Source organism: Rhineura floridana, chromosome 7 (assembly GCF_030035675.1).
Source record: "Rhineura floridana isolate rRhiFlo1 chromosome 7, rRhiFlo1.hap2, whole genome shotgun sequence".
Classification (NCBI taxonomy): domain Eukaryota; kingdom Metazoa; phylum Chordata; class Lepidosauria; order Squamata; family Rhineuridae; genus Rhineura; species Rhineura floridana.
Genome location: NC_084486.1, coordinates 92,175,462 through 92,193,869, shown reverse-complemented (window position 1 = coordinate 92,193,869; position 18,408 = coordinate 92,175,462). Strand labels below are relative to the sequence as shown.

The 18,408-nt window shown below is 42.1% G+C and overlaps 1 protein-coding gene across 1 annotated transcript; it reads right to left on the bottom strand.

Moving 5' to 3' along the window:
* Window positions 1-1,414: 1,414 nt before the first annotated feature.
* ERFE (erythroferrone) lies at window positions 1,415-16,905 on the bottom strand (the record flags this gene model as incomplete). Its single annotated transcript, XM_061636493.1, has 8 exons — window positions 1,415-4,115; window positions 4,503-4,581; window positions 6,784-6,874; window positions 7,470-7,578; window positions 8,178-8,398; window positions 11,818-11,920; window positions 13,134-13,256; window positions 16,660-16,905. Coding segments are annotated over 8 exons (1,071 nt in total), but the record flags the coding sequence as incomplete, so codon positions are not given.
* Between the last annotated feature and the right edge of the window lie 1,503 nt (window positions 16,906-18,408).

The following is an 18,408-nucleotide window of genomic DNA, read 5'->3' as shown; positions in this document are numbered from 1 at the left end:
CTTCTCAGCCAAAATAATCCACAGTAGCTGCTTGTAGTGCTTGTCTTATACAAGGCATCTTGTATTTGGGAGGCCAATACCCCAAGTACAAAATACATGTATTTTGTGTTGGTTATGAAGGGTGCATATATATTTTAAATGGTTTTAAAATGCACATGGGCAGGGGGCCTGTTTCCTCCCTTACTAAGTACTCAAGGAAATACTTGTTTGAAGGAAAAACTATTACTTCAGCATGAACACCTTTCATAACTGCCATTAATGTATGAAGAGTTGCTGGGTGGCTATATACACATTATTCTCTGCTATAAGAACCAAATATAAAGTGATCTAGAAGGAACACATCCTTGAAATGCCGAGCAAATGAGCGTGGTTGACTTCTCTGAGCAAATTGCTTCATTGTCAAAAGTGACTGTTTAAAAAAAGCCTTAGTAGAAAGACAACTGCACCTAGGGTTTCTGTGATGGCTTGGATGAAGGGCAGTCTTAACAGAACTTGACTGTGGCATTACTAGTGCAACTTGTTTGTCAAAAGAGTGTCTCTTTACCCATATGCAAACTAGTTTTGAACCATTTCAGTGGGTTGGATTTAAGCTGAATGCATACTACTGTTTGACTGAACTATAAACCTGGGCTGCAAAACCGACTAGGTCCATTTGACTGTGAAAGCAAAGAGTGGTTAGATTTGAGAGGCAGGGGCTAATTTATTATAAAGTCTTTATATACCATCATCTAAAGACATCAGGGTGGTGTACAGCAATATAAAAGAAACTTTAAAAGCAATATAGATCAATCATTAACATCACTGGTTAATTTAGATAATTAATCCTTAAATTTGACACTGGTGGACTCTTAATGTTGAATAAGTAAATAAGATACAGTTCTCTCTAGAATATTGAAATCCTCCGATCTAAATTCTGCTAGTAGCAAACTGCTATCCTATCTGTCATGAAAAGTCAACCAGGACTAAATGTAAAAGCAAGTCAGACTCCTGTTATATTTTTGCCCAGTTATCCCCATAACAAAACAATAGGGGGGGGAATACAAAATAACACTATCTAGAAAGGAAGGACTTGATGCATTGAGTTTTGGGATTGAAAAGATGCTCCAGAATTCAAAACTCAGTGCAGCTTGAGAGAATGGGTATGCATTCATAGTTTCCTGTTAGCAATTCCTCCTCCAGGCAGTTTAAGAATCCATGTGGAATTTTAAAAAACAGGTATGGATTTTACATGGAAACAGCTAAAAGGGGATCATGCAGGAAAGCTTTCTGAGTGTGAACACATACCATACTCTGTTGGATTACCCTTTGTGCCTCATCAGGTAGTCTTTCTCTCTTGCCAAAAGGTAGATATTAAAAGCTCCTTTAAAAAGATGATGAAAAGCCAGTATGTACACTGTCAATAGACAATAAAGGGTCTAGGTTATTCACACCTACAAATACCATTGTACTCAGTTGGGCTTGCTCTTGAGCAAATGGGAATGCATTAGGCTTTTCCTAGTGGAATATACATCTGAGATGAGTTTTGTTTTGTTTAATCAGATGCCACTTTGGGCTCTCACTGGGAGGAAGGGCAGGATATGAATGAATCAATGAGGTAGGGATAGAAAACTAAACCCTACTTGTGTGTTGCTGAGGCTGACATACAACATTTTTTGGGGGGGGTCTAATAACTTTTTGTGGCAAATAGAGACAATGTCATCATGGGTTTCCAAAGGATTCAGTTTCCAAATGATGAAACACAAGAACTCTGGAAGGTTCTTAGGGCTGACCTGTACATGCATGCATTTACATTTACTTTAATTTCTGCTTTTGTCTTAAACATTTCATAGCACTTGCTGTAAAACCAGAAACCAATGAATTGGGGAAAGTATTTTTTTATTAGAAACTGCCTTAAAAACAATTCTTCATCCTTTATATAATTTACAGAAAGTAGACTATGGTGCTACAGTTTGCTTCAATGCATGCACATATACGTACTCAGTGAATTAGAATGAAGGATAACTAAAAGTCTGAGACTATAAGAACCACCAAGAGCTCTAAGTGGTTCTCCCATGACCACCCATTTGTCCAAAGGTGTGTGGGATGTGTGACCTTTCCCAACACTTTATTCTGTATTGCAAGTCTACTAAAATAAGCACCACCTTTTCTGTTACACCCTCTCTAGTTTGTATATTTGTTCTAAGTAAACAAAATGCATTTAAGAGCAAGTGCATAAATATATATTCCTTAAGATAGTACAATAAATAGAGCAGCTTATACAATACTTTAAAGCATATATATATATAAAGTACAAAATATCCACTAGTTTGTGTGTATGTATATAAGCATTACAAAAGAGCTGCAATGGGAAGGCTAATGCTGATTGTGCTTCAGGGCAGGGCACCACCTTGGCCTTATCAGGCTCAGTGGCACTTTCAGTATGAAAAAAGGTGGGGATACAGCTTACTGAGCATCTGCTTTTCCTAAAATATACAGTTATGACTGAATAATATATTTAGCTGGCAAGAACTCAGTATGTGCTTCTGCCGCTAGGCCCTAAAAGTAAATATTTTTTGGCGTTTGAGAACTGTTTGCTGTTCCCTGTTCCTTATTCTTCCAGAGTCAAAATCAATGAAGGACAGGGGAGAGTGACTTGCCTGTCAGCATGTACCCCTATATGAAAACAAATCCTTGCAAGTAGAAAGCTAGATCTTGAGGCTAGGTTAGAAGTCTTCCTTACCACATTAAATTTCTTGAAGCAAGGAGTTTTTCCACAGCAGCATGTACTGAAACGCAATTCCCCATATCTGCATTCTGAACTGGCTTAACCCTTGGTATACTACAACTACATTATCTTTCTGAATATTTAAATGGATTGTATGAGAAATTACTCAAGAAACAAATCTTGTTCAAGCAGAGTTGGGTCTAGATCCAGTGGAAGTCCCTCCCCTACAAAAAGTTCCATGATGACTTGCAGGGACTGATTATATAAAATAGAACAGCTGGGGAGACCTGTTACACGCATATCTAGTCAGGCTAAAATAGATAAGGGTGTGTATTCACCCCAATCTCTCTAAAAACTAAATTAAAAAAAAATACAAGAGCAGTTCTAATGCCTGCCTACGTGCCAGGGTGCTGCAGTAGTCGAGGGTGGTGCTGCATTACTGTTCTTGGATATCTTACTGCTGTTCTACCAGCCACAGAGAAAATAGCGAGAAATACTAAGAAATGGAAGTAGCCTTCTTTTGTCACGTAAACTTTATAAACTTTCTTTAGTGAAGAAACTTAAGCAGGTTTAAAAATAAGTGGTATTAACTCTTTAGTAGGCTTGATGCTAAAAGGACAACAGACTATGGCCTCCTTTTTTAAACTGTTTCCAGTATAGTCAATGGTAACCTACCCAGTGTTATTTAGAAGTTAGCAATGGCTATTGGGTACCATGGAGCACAAAGCAATAAGGGAATTCTACTAGTGGTTTAGGAAGCAACCAGACAGAAGATCCCACACAAAAGCAAATGCCATACCATGGAGAGGGGGCAGGGGAGGTCATTCTTAGCAAATAGATGGTCAACCAATAAAGGAATGAAATATCTTCCAAAAATATAATCTTTTGCTAAGCCTTTTCTGCTGAGCAGAAAACAGCATGTATGCTTCTAGGAATAACCTAGTTCTCAAGAACTGCCACTGCAAATTGATTGCAAAACTTGAAGCTTCAAGTGATAAGACATTCAGTAATAAAATGAATTTCTAAGTTAACTGCGTCAACCCTGGATGGCTTGCTGCTTTCTTTCTTTATAAATCTGTTCAACATCCTTTTGGTCACTTTTACCACATGCTGTGCCTGTTTTCCCAAATCTGATTCTTCGCCTGAGGATACTTAACCAGTGAGCAGCAAGATGAATTTGCTTGCATTGGACCAACAGGAATTGTGCTTTGTTCTAGAGCTGCCAGCTCCATGCACTTGATTGAAGAGGAGAAATGTAACTTAAGGCTGATAAAAAGTAAGGTTTCAGCAAGAGTAGGCAGCTGTGGGCCAATCAGATGCCCAAGAGGACAGCACCAAAGTCGGACCCACTTCGGACAGTGAGGGAGGAGCCTGTTGCGTTGTCTACAAAAACTGAAGCATACTGGCCAGCCTGCAACAGAGAAGCTAAAAGTGAGCTAAGCAAGGCAGATTTCTATGCTGGGTTCAGTGCCAACCCTGGGATGTACCTGTTGCTTATGCTCCCCTTTAAAAAATCTACATGCGTTGGCCATAGTGAATTGTTTTATAATTTTACCCTAAAGATCTCCAGTTGCCTGCCTTTATAGCTGTTGTTTGCAGGTTATGTTCAAGCGAGAGAAAACGAAGGGTAGGTGTTTGCCACGTTTATGTCAGAGTTGGCCTAGGTAGTTAAATGTACATGTTGCAAAAGAGCTCTATACTCATACAAATAGCAAATTCTCCCACAGTTCTCTACCCTCAAGGATCATCTACCCTCAGGGTTGAACATTCTTGGCTTTCCTTTATGACTTTTACTCACCAGCAGGAAGAGAATTCCATTGACTGAAATTGTGAAGTGTTCACTGTTTCTGTCCAGACTGCTCACTCGTTCCAGAGAGCTGAAAGCAAATGATACTTCATCAGAACTAATGATACCAGAAAATGCAGGACACCCCCTTCCCTTCTTTACTCCACTAAAGTGGCTGTGCTCCCTTTGTTCCCCACAAGCATCAACTCTCTTTCAGTTCCTGCCGTTTTTCTTCATAAATCTATTCTGGGTCCTTTTTCCTCCATTTTGCTGCATGTTGTCATGGGTATATCCCTTTCACATGGAGCAGTTAGCAGTCAGCTGTGTTGAGATACATCACTTCAGTATCTTTTTAATCTTATTGCTAACTACTCCTTGAGAAAGAGACATACCCATAAAAATAACAGGCCAATCAATCATTTTTAACTGTTTTATTGATCAGTGTAATGTTTTTTGAAAACCACAAAACAGTCAATCAAGCAGTATACAAATTGTGGCAGGCTTGTCTGCATCAGGGAAACAGAGGAAGGCATCTCTTCATGTGAGCCAAAATGCTCTCCATCAGGGAGGGGGTGGTGCCCTGCAGATGTGGCTAGACTTCAGTTCCCATCAGCCTCACCCAGCATTGCAAGTGGCCAGGGATGATGGGAGCTGTAATATAGCACTAACTGGAGAGTCACAGGTTCCCCTCCTCCAGTCCCCAGTTCTAAAGATGGAGCTACTTTGCCATGACTGGGTTACTCTGGATATCCTGAAGCTGGCAGCTGTGTGGTGTTTAGAAAGCGATAAAAATGGGTAGCAGGTGAGGTAGAGTTGTCTGTTCTGAAGGGAAACTTTGCTCTTCGCAAGACTGAATCTTGTGAAGACAATTATCTGAGACATGAAATTTTTTCAATTAAAAAAAAAATAGCAACAGAGACTTCAGCCTAGAATGGTTAAGACAATGTGGGAGTAAAGCAGAACAAATAATGGTAGACCCAGAGGCTGTCCCGGTTAATATTTTGGGAAGGGGTGCAGACATAAGGCCCCAGGACCAGTTGTTGTACATTACAGGGATAGATGAGAAAGGAAAGGAAAGCATCTTCCAGGGCCTCGAAAAAGCATTCTTATAGAAGGGTGGTGGTGGTGGTCTAACGATGTCATCTTTTACAGGGAGAAAGATATGACACAATTTTCACAGGAAGCCATAGGTGGAAGTCAGTTGGATACCCTTCCTTATGGCAGGAGCAACAGGTGATATTGTTTCAAATTAGGTAGATATCATTGAGGGGCTCTATCCCAGTACTGGTGGCCTTCTGGAATAGGCAGAGGTAATGTCGAGACTCTCCATGGGATCAAATTGTTCCACATGCTAAGGTCTGTTAAGCTTCTTATATGGAATGAGCGTTATATAGAATAAACTACCTGAGGCTTGCTAAGTGTGGCCATAACATGTGATGATGTGCTTGGACTTACATCCTCTTGGGCACACTTGTCTTAGATTGCCAAGGATATTTAGGTACTTGTCAATTAGGCATTTCTAGCTGGGGGGATAGGGGCTTTGGAAGCAGTCCTATGTGGGCTAAAATGGGGAGAGAGACAGTGAATGTATAGCAGTTACCGTAGAGCAGGGATGGGGAACCTGTTGCTCTCCAGATCCTAGTGGATTGCAACTCCCACCATCCCTGGCCAATGGCAATGCATGCTGGGGCTGATGGGAATTGGAGTCCAACAACATCTGGAGGGCCATAGATTCCCTATCCTTGCTGTAGAATGTACCTTGCATAGCAAGGGATTTCTATAGGAACCCCTTCCAGGGAAATTCTCTACCAGTGAGACAACAGAGAGAAGCCCCATGCAGTATATTTTCCTGCTTTCTTCCTGCCCAATCTTATGTTAGTCACTTCCACACTGGCTCCAGGAAACACCCCCGTCTTCTATGTACAGAGTATTAGGTTTGGATATGGGCGAGTCAGTCAGTGTTCATTGGGTATCCTTTGGACTAGCTCAGGAGTGGGGAACGAGGACTAGCCAGCGGCTAGATCCTTCATTTCCTCACACACACATACAAGCCAGCTTTGACAGATGGGTGGTCCAGCCCACATGTCAAAGTTCAAAGGGGCTAACGCAGCAAGCTCCTTCAAAGTCAGTTTGCAGGTGTAGTTTGGATTCAAACCACACCTGCAAACAGACATTTTTTTTTTGCAGATAGTCACTAGTTGCTTATCACATAACTAGCCTCATAAGGTTGCTTGGAGGGTAAGAATATTATCACATAACCAGCCTCTCCATTTTTCCTACCCTGTACACTCACATGTTCTGTCGGCAGAGTGACTGGACACAAATCAGCAAGCGCAGGCGATTGCGGGCACGTGGCCGGTTCTTTTTTTGATGATCCTTGGGAACTGCAACAGGAAGGAATTAATCAGGCTGGAGCACAGAGTGCACCTGCTGTTGGGATGAAATCCTTGGGCCCAGCATCTGGAGACTATTTGATAGTGCCTAAAAGGCCTAGCCAAGGTTGAGAGCTGAGTTGAACTTCATTGCTCTGCTCTGCTCTACACAATACACAAAATAGTATTTTGGGCCTTATGTGGCTATTTTTCTTGCCTCAAAGAACACTCAACAGAAATCAAAAGTCCACATGATGAAACTGAAAAGCAAATTTCAACATGAATTAATTAATTAATTAATATCCTGCCCTTCCTCCCAAAAGGAGCCCAGGATGACAATATAGTACTGATAAGCAAATATTTTATGAAATTAGCAGGAGAGGTTTATGTAAGCATCCCTACTAAGTTTCTCATTGAATTTTGGGTTTGTACATTACCCTAAATGTTCACCAAAGTGGAGTTTATAACATCAGATTCATATTTATTGAAAGTGCAGCAAACATTTTCCTGTTTGGTAAAGTGGGGGAATAATCTACCAGCTCCAGATTGTCTAGAGTTTGAATGCTGAAGAACCCAAGGTAGCATATTGCTCAAGTTGAACACATACCAATATGCAGTGTGGCAGTGAAGATGTAGTATCCAGTGAAAGGTGCTGTGTATTGTCCATTGTTAAGATTTAGCCCTAGGCCACGATGGAATATCTCCTCTTTTTTAGGCTATGAACAAAAACAAACAAAGGATTATGAAGTGTGGAAGAAAATCATACCAACTTTCCCTGTTGTGCATTGGGGTGGAGGCCTGAAGAAGACCCTTCAAGAAATACGGTTCAGATATACATTAATAAAAGGAGAAAGGGGCTGAATGTAGATCACTTGTGAGCATATATTTAAGAGGGATGCACAGTTAGAGACAAGGAACAAAATATGGCAATATTTTATCATTGGGATATGAGGCTAGCTTGGCCCATCAAGGTATAAACTCAGAACCTGATGCCAGATGTGTCTCCATAAACGATGGCAGCTTTCAACGTTTTTATTGTGCATCTTAACATTTTTCCAGGGAGTTCTTACATTCTAGAAAACTAGGTTTTAGTTATTTGGATCTCTAGTTAGTGTGTTTTCTAGAAATCCTAGAAATTAGAAGACTAATTATTTGTGATTTTTTGAAAAGCCTGACTCAGGATTTATAGGGTTGGTTGTCTACCTAGAGGTACCGAAGCAAAAATAATTTTCCCCTTGTCTGACATTTGCAAGAAATGGCCACTGCAAGAAAAATGACACTAAACCAACTAGAGATAATTCCCTTTGCTACTCACTATGTAATAATGCTGAAGGTCTTGCAGTGATCGGCGTTCAATTGAAATGTTTTTCCGGGTCCGGCAATGGAAAGCTGCCTCCACTCGCCCTTGCTCCCTGCTTTCTAGCAGTGGTCCACTAATCGGGATCAAGAAGTTATCTTCTTCTTTGGTCCTGTCTCCTTCTTCTTGACAGTTGTCACAGGCTTTCAGATTGATCCTCTCCCGCTCCCTGATTATTCCTGAGCAACCAAAACACAAAGCCACATTACAGTGGTGGACCAAATCATGCTCTTTGTCAGTCAAAGCCCCACCTACCAGCCTTCAACCATAGAAAGGTCATACTAGTCAACAGACTTTAACCAAGACCTGACTGTCTCACCACACTGTCATCTTAACACAGGAAGTCCCATGCCATCTCCAAAATTTGGTCAATCAATGGCTACCCCTGAGTGTCTCACAGATCTCCTCTTCGTGCTCCATGCACTTTTGCTGGAGAAGGCCCAGTCCACCCAGGCTGAACTTACTAAAAATAATGATGCCCTACAGGCCTCTGCAATAACACAGAAGCCTCCGTAGTAGGGTCGGAAGACCTGTGGCCCTCCAGATGTTGTTGGACTAGAACTCCCATCATCCCTGATGATTGGCTAGGCTAGCTGAGGCTGATGGGAGTTGGAGTTCAACAACATTTGGAGGTACTGTACACAGTTCCCCACCCTTGCTCTACAGTGTCCTTCAACTGGTGCAGGGGGAAGCACCAGTGAGTTGGGAAAGAAGCTTAGGAGCAGAGCTGCCTTTGATCAAACCAGAGTTACTCTCAGACTTCCTCCCAACTTGTCTTTGCCTCTTACAGTGCTAAAGAAGACCACCCAGAAGCCTCTGCAGTAATTATTGTTGTTGTTGTTTTATTATTTTATTATTATTATTATTAGTTTATTTATACCCCGCCTTATGGCCAAAAGGCCCTCAAGGCGGCTTACAAGAAAAACACAAATATAGAAATACATCAATAAAACAATACAATTTACAAAAATTAAATAACAAATAACATTATTAAAAAAAACAGTGATTACAACTTCCAGTGAAAATACAGGGTGGTGCAGGTGCCTGGAGCAGCAGAAACATCGCAGGCTGCCCCCAACAAAGCTGTGAGTTGGTTCTCTCTCTTTTCTTCTATGCTTGCAAGTCCGACACCTTCAGTTGAATTTCTGATCAGCTTCTCTGATGGCAAAATATGAGTAAGAGTTCCCTAGCACCAGCCGGTCCTGCAGAAGCAGGGTGGGTCATGGCCTGGATGTCGTTCCCCATCCCGCTGCCGTAGTTGTAAATGGCGGTGGCTCCCCGCTTGGCGGCCACGTAGATCTTCTCAGAGAAGGTGCACCCACTGCCCCACGGGATGAGGGCAAACCACGGCTCACCTGCGACGGTGGGGGTGGCCAGGACGCTGAAGTTGGTGAGGGGGTTGCAGGCTTTGACGGCGTCGAGCCCCTCTGGCAGCACCAGCATGCCGGCCACCCGCCACAGGGGCGAGTCCGGCCCATAGACACCATTCCCACCAGCACTCCAGCCGCTCTGGTTGCTGCTGGGCATCTTCTACGAGACGTTGAGCCAAGCAGTCCAGACTGCCTGTGCCAACACCAAGTAACGGAGCGGCAGAGCCAGACACAACAGCGTGTCCAGGGCGCAAAGGGCAGAGGGCCATGTCACCTCAAGCGATGAGGGAGGGAAGGAGAAACAGAAGAGCTGCTCCTACCGTCATTTTGGCCAAGTCCCAATGCTCTGTCACAAACTTTTAAACACTAGGAGGGATGTTGAGGACCCAGCCTAGAACAGTGTGGTGTAGTGATTAGAGTGTTGGACTGGAACCTGGGAGACCAGGTTTCAAATCCCTTGCTTGGCCATGAAATTCACTGGGTGACCTTCGACCCTGTCACAGTCTCTTTGCCTAACCTACCTCACAGGATTGTTGCGAGGATAAAATTGGGAGGGGGAGGGAATGTTTGTACACTCTTACGCTCTTGAGCTCTTAGGAAGAAAGGTGGGATATAAATGTAATAAATAAATAAATATAAAATAGGTAGTGAGCTATAGTGGAGCCATAAACACCGGGTCGGTGTCTAGATGTAGTGGCTCCCATCACTGACCTGACTACCAACATAATTATTTTCTTCCTTGGAGAAATTCCAGTATAAGAATATGTATGAAAACCAGGATCTTGGAATAGAAGGTCCATTTGGAATTTGCATTGCAATGTGATATTTTTCATGTCAATTCCTCAACAGAGGCAGAAGAAAAAAGTTAAGTTGGAATTAACTGCAAGATATATACAAGCACAACATCATGTCATGGAACATTTATATCTTAATGGGAATATATTTATTATGGGTTGGATCCAGACTAAATTAGCTGTCCTTAGGTCCCATTGATATCAATATGAAAGTTAGTCATGACTTAACTCTCGTTGATTTTCATGAGAACTTTCCTCTTTCAAGAAGCCTTTTAAGTTGAGACCTATCCCAGTCTGTGTCTGTGTTAGAATTGCTTGATAATATTTTTTTTTAATAATATGTTTTTAACCCTTTTTTAAAGATGTTTTTAAAGCTTTTTTTAAAAAAATGTTTTTAACACTGTTCTGTTTTAATGTATTTTAAGGTCTGTTTTTATGATGTTTTAAAGTGTTTTTAGCATTTCTGTTTGCTGCCCTGGGCTCTTGCTGGGACGGAGGGCAGGAGAGAAATCAAATCAAACAAATACATAAATAAATAAATAAACCAAGTGCAACTAATAATAGCATAGTCATTGGAAGGGTGTCCTAGAGTCAGAAGATACTGCAGACCACTCCCTCTATGGGCAGAGAGGGAAATCCACCTGCAGAGGCCTTTCCTGGATGATGGCAGAAAGCAAGGAGATGGCACTCTGGGACCATGTTAGGGGCGGATTGTGGAAGGCTTGGGACCTGCTGGATCCAAAGCTCACTAGAGGCATTCCTGGAACAAGTGGGGAAAGTACATCACTTCTGGAGAGAAAATAAAAATTGACAGCTGTAGTACACAAAAATATTTTTTAAAGACGAAACAACGAACACCACCACCTTTCATCCTGGCTGACACCAGCTCCCTGCCTCCCCCCCTCCCCACACTGAATTGCTGTGTAACTTGTCAGGATCAAACCCTGGATGCGTAGACTGGCATACCCAAGGGAATCTTGGTTTTTGTTGGCCAATGGATATAAGAATAATCTTGAAAACCAAAACAGTCTGGAGCTATACTTTTCCACCAGAAAGTGACATAGATTACATTCCTCTTACAGCAGACCCTTCTAGCTCAGGTATCGCATTCTTGGAGGAACAGCTTTGCCAAGAGCCACAATTTTGATTGCAAGTTTAATAATCTTTAGGGTTTAGAGAAATCCACAATGATATCACTTAGCATCTCTCTCTCTCTCTCTCTCTCTCTCTCTCCACATATTGTTTTAAGAGTATCTTAAAACTTCAAGTACAACAGAAGAAATCCAAAACTAAAGTCTCAAAACCCAGAAGATGCATTAAGACCACCATAATGACAATAAAAGCACATATTGTTCAGAGCCTGAATTATTATTCTGTGCATAAAGACTTAGTTGTACCACATTATGCACGCTTCTCGAGCAGCAACTTCCATACCTTTAAGCAGCAATCTGAATTCTCTCATCATTTCCTCCTGAGTGATTATGGCTCCAGGGGGTCCTGGTGGACCAGCAGGCCCAGGGGGTCCTGGAATCCCAAACTAGAAGCCAAACACAGGACCGTATTTTAGATTCATGCACGTTTAAATCAAACACCAAACGTATTATCTGCCTAGCTATGTTCAACTGTCCCTCTCTCTGGGCTCCACAAGGCTGTGTCTGTTTGACGTGTGCTTGGTTCAAGCTAATTTAACTAACCAGCTCAAAGGGATTCTGTGACCCTCTAGCACAAGAAGGGAACAGAAAAAGCCATTTTCACTTGTAGAAGGGCCGTGGCAAGTTACACTTTTATCAAGTGTAATGTCAAAATAGTTCCCTCTCCCCAATCCTTCATGAGATAACTATTTTTATTTATTTTATTATTATTGCATTTATACCCTATGTTCCCTCTAAAAAGATCAAGGTGGTGTACATGATTCTCCCCCCCTCACCATTTTATCCTCACAAAACCCTGTGAGGCAGATTAGGCTGAGACAATGCCTGCCCCAAGGTCAGCCAGTAAACCTCATGGATGAGTGGGGATTTAAACCCTGGTTTCCTGGGTTCTAGTTCAACACTCTAACCACTACACCACACATCTTACATTTATATTCTGCCTTGGAACCCATGGTGGCATACATGTAGTTTCCAGGCACTCCTCATATGCCTTCAAATGAGCCACTATTCTCTTTTTAAAAAAAGACATATTTTCCCCAGGCATTTGATAGACTGAGATGATGTTTTATATGTAAGTCGCTTTAATTTTAATAATAATAGTAGTAGCAACAGCAACAACAACAATAATAATAATGCCCTTTCTTTCATAAGGTTTTTGTTTCCCTGTAGCAATTTCTGTGTACTTCTTGAAGTGCATGTGGCGATAAACCACAGCCTGGCAAATAATGAATTTTAGGTCATATCCCCACCACACATTTATTTATTTATTATTTGCTTTATATCCCACCCTGCCTCCTGGCAGGAACATTTAAAGCACATTTATACCACTTTGACAGTCATGACTTCCCCAAAAGAATCCACTGTTGCTTACCCCTCATAGCGCTATAATTCCCAGCACCCTTAATAAACTACAGTTGCCAGAATTCTTTGGGGGAAGCCATAAACTTTAAATGTATGGTGTCTTGGTTAAATTTAGGGAGGCCTTGTCTGTTTTTGTCAAGATTTAGGGAGGCTTGCTTTATAAGTCTGAGAATTCCATAGCCTAGACTGACTTTGAAGACATGTGAATCAAGATGAGGACATTGTTGAATTGCTTACCTTGAACTTCTTGGATTTATTTTTGTTTTTTGTTTTGCTGTTCACCCCGTTGTTTGATTGTTTCATAAGGAGCATCCAGGCATCCCGGGAGTCATCCCTGCGGATTTTTCCTGTAGCGGTTTCCTTTATTTAGGGAGAAGAAAGTAAAAGAAAATACAGGGATAAAAACAAAGCAGTGATGCATATGGAATGCAGAGAACAACTGGGAACAAAAAATAAATAAATACAACACTGTTTCAAAAAAACACATTGTGGATTATCTTTGCTCAACATCTTCACAAGGTCTGCTGTATTCAAGGATCTATTATGTTTCTTTCAGTCGACATCAGGGGTGGGAAACCGTTTTCAGCCTAAGGACCACATTCCCTCATGGGAAACCTAGGGGGCACATGCCAGCAGTTGGGTGGGGTCAGAACCAAAGGTATGTGTGGGGCAGAGCCACCCCACATGGTTTCCTTCTCCCTCCCTGTCTCTCCCTCACACACGTACACACATACACCACAGGTGGAATGTGAAACCCTTTTGGCTCCACAGGCCAGATCCTTATCAAGATCGCAGGAAAAATTTGAAAGATGGGTGGGGCTGCCCATCTGTCAATCACCTGATGTTAGAATGACATCAAGTGATTTGGCCAGAGCTTGGAAGATTACTTTTAAAAAGTAATAAATTACAGTTACAGTTACATGGCCCAAAAAAGTAGCAATTACCGTTACAATTACAATTGCTCTGAAAGTAACTGATTACTTTACTTTTCCTCCAAAGTAATCACTACAATTACATTTCAGTTACTTAAAAAATACCTACAAGGTGCTGGCCTTTGCTGCTGCACATCTAAGTAGCCTAAAACAACATTAAAAATAAACAAACATATACAGAGGTAGTAGAATAATTATTTTTATTCATAAGATAGCAATGGTGGTCTCTCCGCTGGTAAGGGTGGTGGGGAGGGAGGCTGAGGCCACTACTCAGATCTTTGCACGTCAAACCAAGTGCAACCCCTCCACTCAGCCAGCCAGCATAATCTCTCTCACTTAACCACCTCCCAGACCCTGCCCTGCCACCAACTAAGGGACACTCACTCAAGCAAACATTTTCCCCTGAGATGCAAAAAAGTTAAAATACTGCAAATGCAGCATAGTAGCCAAAGAGGGTGGTGGAGGCCACTTTGTGTGTTAAGTGCAAACACAGTACACACACACACACACACACACACACACACACACAAGGTTTGTCATCTTTCACCTCCACTGTTCTTTATCTCCATTGCGCTGCTGCCTCCTTCTCCTCCTTTATCCATGTTTTTGACCTCCGGCTCCTTTTTCCCTCCACTCCATTCTTCACCACCACTATCCATTTTTTAAACAATTGTTTTCTCCACTCCACCCCATTTCACTCTCCGCCTCCTCCCTCGTCACCTCCTACCCATCCACTGAGCATGAGGGAAGAGCGATGCTGCACAGAAGCCCAGTTTGAGGCACATGATTCTCATCCACAAATCCCTCCCCAAAGTAATGCCCAAAAGTAATGCCCAAAAGTAATGCTGGAAACGTTACAATTACTCCACAAAAGTAGTAATTACTCCTAGTTCTATTACAATCAAAATGTAAAGGAATTACCCACTCGTTACTCAAAAAAGTAATGAATTACAAGTAATTCGTTACTTGTAACTAGTTACTTCCAAGCTCTGGATTTGGCACTTTGAAGATGCTGCTAAAATGAAGGGGATTTTTTTCCTTCAGAGGGGTTTGTATCAAAACAGCTGTCAAAACAAAGGGGGGGAGAAATCTTTGTTTTAGCAGTGCCTTGCTGCCTGCAAGATGCTTTGAAGTCCCAACTCCAGGACTTCAAAGCACAGCCAAACTACACATCTGTGACTTCATGTATGACATCAGGAGTAGAGTGGGTGCACGTGGCTTTCCCAAATGGCGGGACAAATGTGGAGTCCTGGCTGGCCGAATTTGGCCCATGGGCTGGATGTCGTTCCCCTTACTTGCAGTGCATCATTATTCAGAAAAGGTTTCAGAAGGTTGATATACTGGGTTGGGTCTCTCTCTGTCTCTCTCTCACGCACACACACGCATGCACGCGTGCACACACACAGGGATGTGCTGCTGAAGGCTTCTAGAGCAAGCTGGATGTTGCCTTCTTTGAATAACAAAGGCTGGAAAAAACTCCAGCCTTATAGTTTTCTGCATTATTAAGCAGCAAGAATGCTTTGCCAGATGTTTTTGTGCTGTTAGATTCCAAGTGATGCCCTTAGTCTTTGCAAATGCCCCTGCTTATTAGATTTAATAAATTCCCTAGGAAAGAGCAAGAACAGTTGGGAGATGGCCAGAAAGCTTCTGGGTAACTTTTAATGAAGTACATGCAGCTGTCATACTTTGCTATATGAGTTCCATATAAACCAGTGCTGATGTCCTGGGTGTTTCTCTAATATCCAAAAAATAAGCTCAATTTCAAAGCATCTTTTAATAATTTATGCCACTGGTTTGGCATAAAGTAGCTTTTTTTGCTAGTGGGAGTCAATATGGTCCCAAATCTTCATCTCTCTTCCATAATTGGTCTACTGTGGTTACTAGAAACGAAGGATGGGAAACTTGGGTTTCTCCAGATGTTGTGGGACTCCCAACTCCCATCAGTCCCAGCCAGCATGGCCAATAGTCAGAGATGATGGGAGCTGCAGTTCAGCATCATCCATAGGTTCCCCATCTCAGCTATAAAAGACAGGTCAAGCTGGAATGCTTCCATGTTCCAGGAAGAGGGAGCACTAGTAGAGGTTGCACTCCCTTCTCTGCTAAAGTACATGTGTTGATACCCCCAATCTATAATTCTGAACATTCTAGAGGAAAGAGTGGCAGCCCTCGTCAGAAAAGCAGGCAGACTGTTCTTCCCAAATGGCAGTACATGGGAAAAGCCCTGCTGGATCAGGCCAGTGTGGCCCATCTAGTCCAGCATCCTGTTCTTGCAGTAGCCAACCAGATGCCTATGGGAAGCCCACAAGTAGGACCTGAGTGCGACAGCAACTAGTACCCAGCCCCATATTCCTTTACGCAATGAAAGGTAAGCACGTGGGCATACTGTAACCACTACTTTTCAGAACAGCAATATTAATCCACATTGAAATGGCAATGCACATGGTACAGAAGTAAAATGGATTGCCCCTGTAATTTATAGTGTAATCCTACGCATGTTTAGTCAGAAGGAAGTCCTACTGAGCTCAATGGGAACCATTCCCAAGTAATTGCACATATACAGGAGTAGACTATGATTATTTGCAGAAGATAGAGACAGGATACTTTCACATGCAAATGTTTCTCAGTGTAACATTGCAAAGCAAACTCCACTCCTTTTGTTGGGCACCACTTTTTCTCTATTGTCTAGTTCCCCCCCCCCCGTCCCATTTTAGTTCTGTGCCACGTTCATTGTAGGGCTAAATTCAAAAGGGAAGCTTCACTTCAGTTATTATTAAGGGATGGGTTAAAGAAGCCCTGAATTAGTGAGCTGAGAGAGTAGCATGTGTCCTTACCGGGTCATTGGATGATGACAAGGGAAGGCTGCTTGTTCTTTGTCCCGTGGGAGAGTCATTCCATCGGGATTTCTTCTCCTGGCTCCTTCTGTTTCCATGTTTCTCAGTTTCCATAGAGCCAGCACAAAAAGTCACTGCTAGCAGCCCCATGGCTAATAATCGAAGTGGACAGCTGGAAAAGAGGGGACCAGCCATCCTCTGGCACACAATCACGCTGCGAGTTTCTATAGAGACAGCCTCCTGGATTTAGGCATTGCCAAGAACTTCTCAAGAAGAGCAGAAAGAAGATTAAGCTGTAGGCCTTCAGATGGACCCGTGGTCGATATTCCCTGGGGGAAATTCCACACAGGAATACTTAACTGAAGGAAGAAGTTATCCACTGTTATTTTCAGCAAATCTTGGTTTATTAACTTTTTCACAGCAGACCCAATCCAGAATATCAGCCTTCTTTAAATTCAAATAAAAGAAAAGAAAAGATAAAAAGAAAAGCAAACACTATTCCAGCGCAAACATCTCACCAGCTCAAGGCTCTGGTGATTCCACTGGATCAGAAAAACTACTGCAATTGCCTCATTTGCGGGGGTGGGTGGGGGAAAGAGAAATTATTATGAGGGTGCCTCACTTACAGCCCCTTCCTTTTTAGAAGGCTTTAAATCAGGGGCCTCAGGGTGCTTCTCCTCGGAATGAAGAGCTGCATCCAAATGATATCAAGCAATTTCCTGGATCATCTGTTATCAGGACTACAGACGTCCTGTGGCTCTTCCCTTCATAGCTTTGGCTGCCTGGGAGACATCTGGCCCACCCTCTTTGCAATGCTGCCTCTTTTGTAGATTAGGGCTTGTGTCCTCCCTCTGAGCCACCTCCTGACTGAATGCACCTCTGTCTCCCTGCCCCACTCTAACTATCTTTGCCGCTTTCCCTTCCTTTAATAAGCTTGAATTCCCCGCCTCACAGGAGTTGCCGCCTATGCCTACTTGAAAGAGTTTATAGTACCACCTATTGTCAGTAAGTGCAAACTACAACAATCCTAAACTTGCTCAGACCACATTGTAATTTGAGAGCCTGAGACAGGTGGAGGGTAGAAGTTGTGAGCAGATTAAAGTGGGTCTGCTGACTTTAAACAGAGAGATACAGGCTGGAGGAGAAAACAAAGTATGAATCAGTAATTCTTCATTTCCCCTATAGAGAGAGTCTGCTCAGGTAGGTGCTGGTGGAGAGATAAATTAATTATTGGGGTCCAGTGCTTGAAGGACTCCAGTAGTGCCTCTGCATTTCTCATTTTTCCAATCTTAAATTCAGTTCTCTGCATTTCTGCAACAATTTGTCATTTTTTTAACAAATCCACATGAAAATTCTTCATTTCTCCTAATAAACACATTTTTGTATGCAGTTTTGACCAATGTACGAACTTTTGCAAGAACTTTCTCCTAATATAAGGTATTTTTCTAAACATTGGTTGTAGATCTGCATTACAAAATTCGGATAAGAGTGAATTTAGAAGGATGTTTGTGTTTCGGTTCTCACAATGTATCAGAAAGTGCAAATTTGATAGATTCCGCTATAAATATTAACTGAATTGAATTTGTTCTCCATCCCTACTCTGAATGATGGGTCTATATAATTGTTCCAATCCTATACTACTTCCATGTTTGTGTCCTAGTGTTAACAAAGGCCTTTTCTGCTAAACTATTTTTTGTGCAATACATGTATTATTCATTTATGCTGCACATATTATTGTTATATCTATAT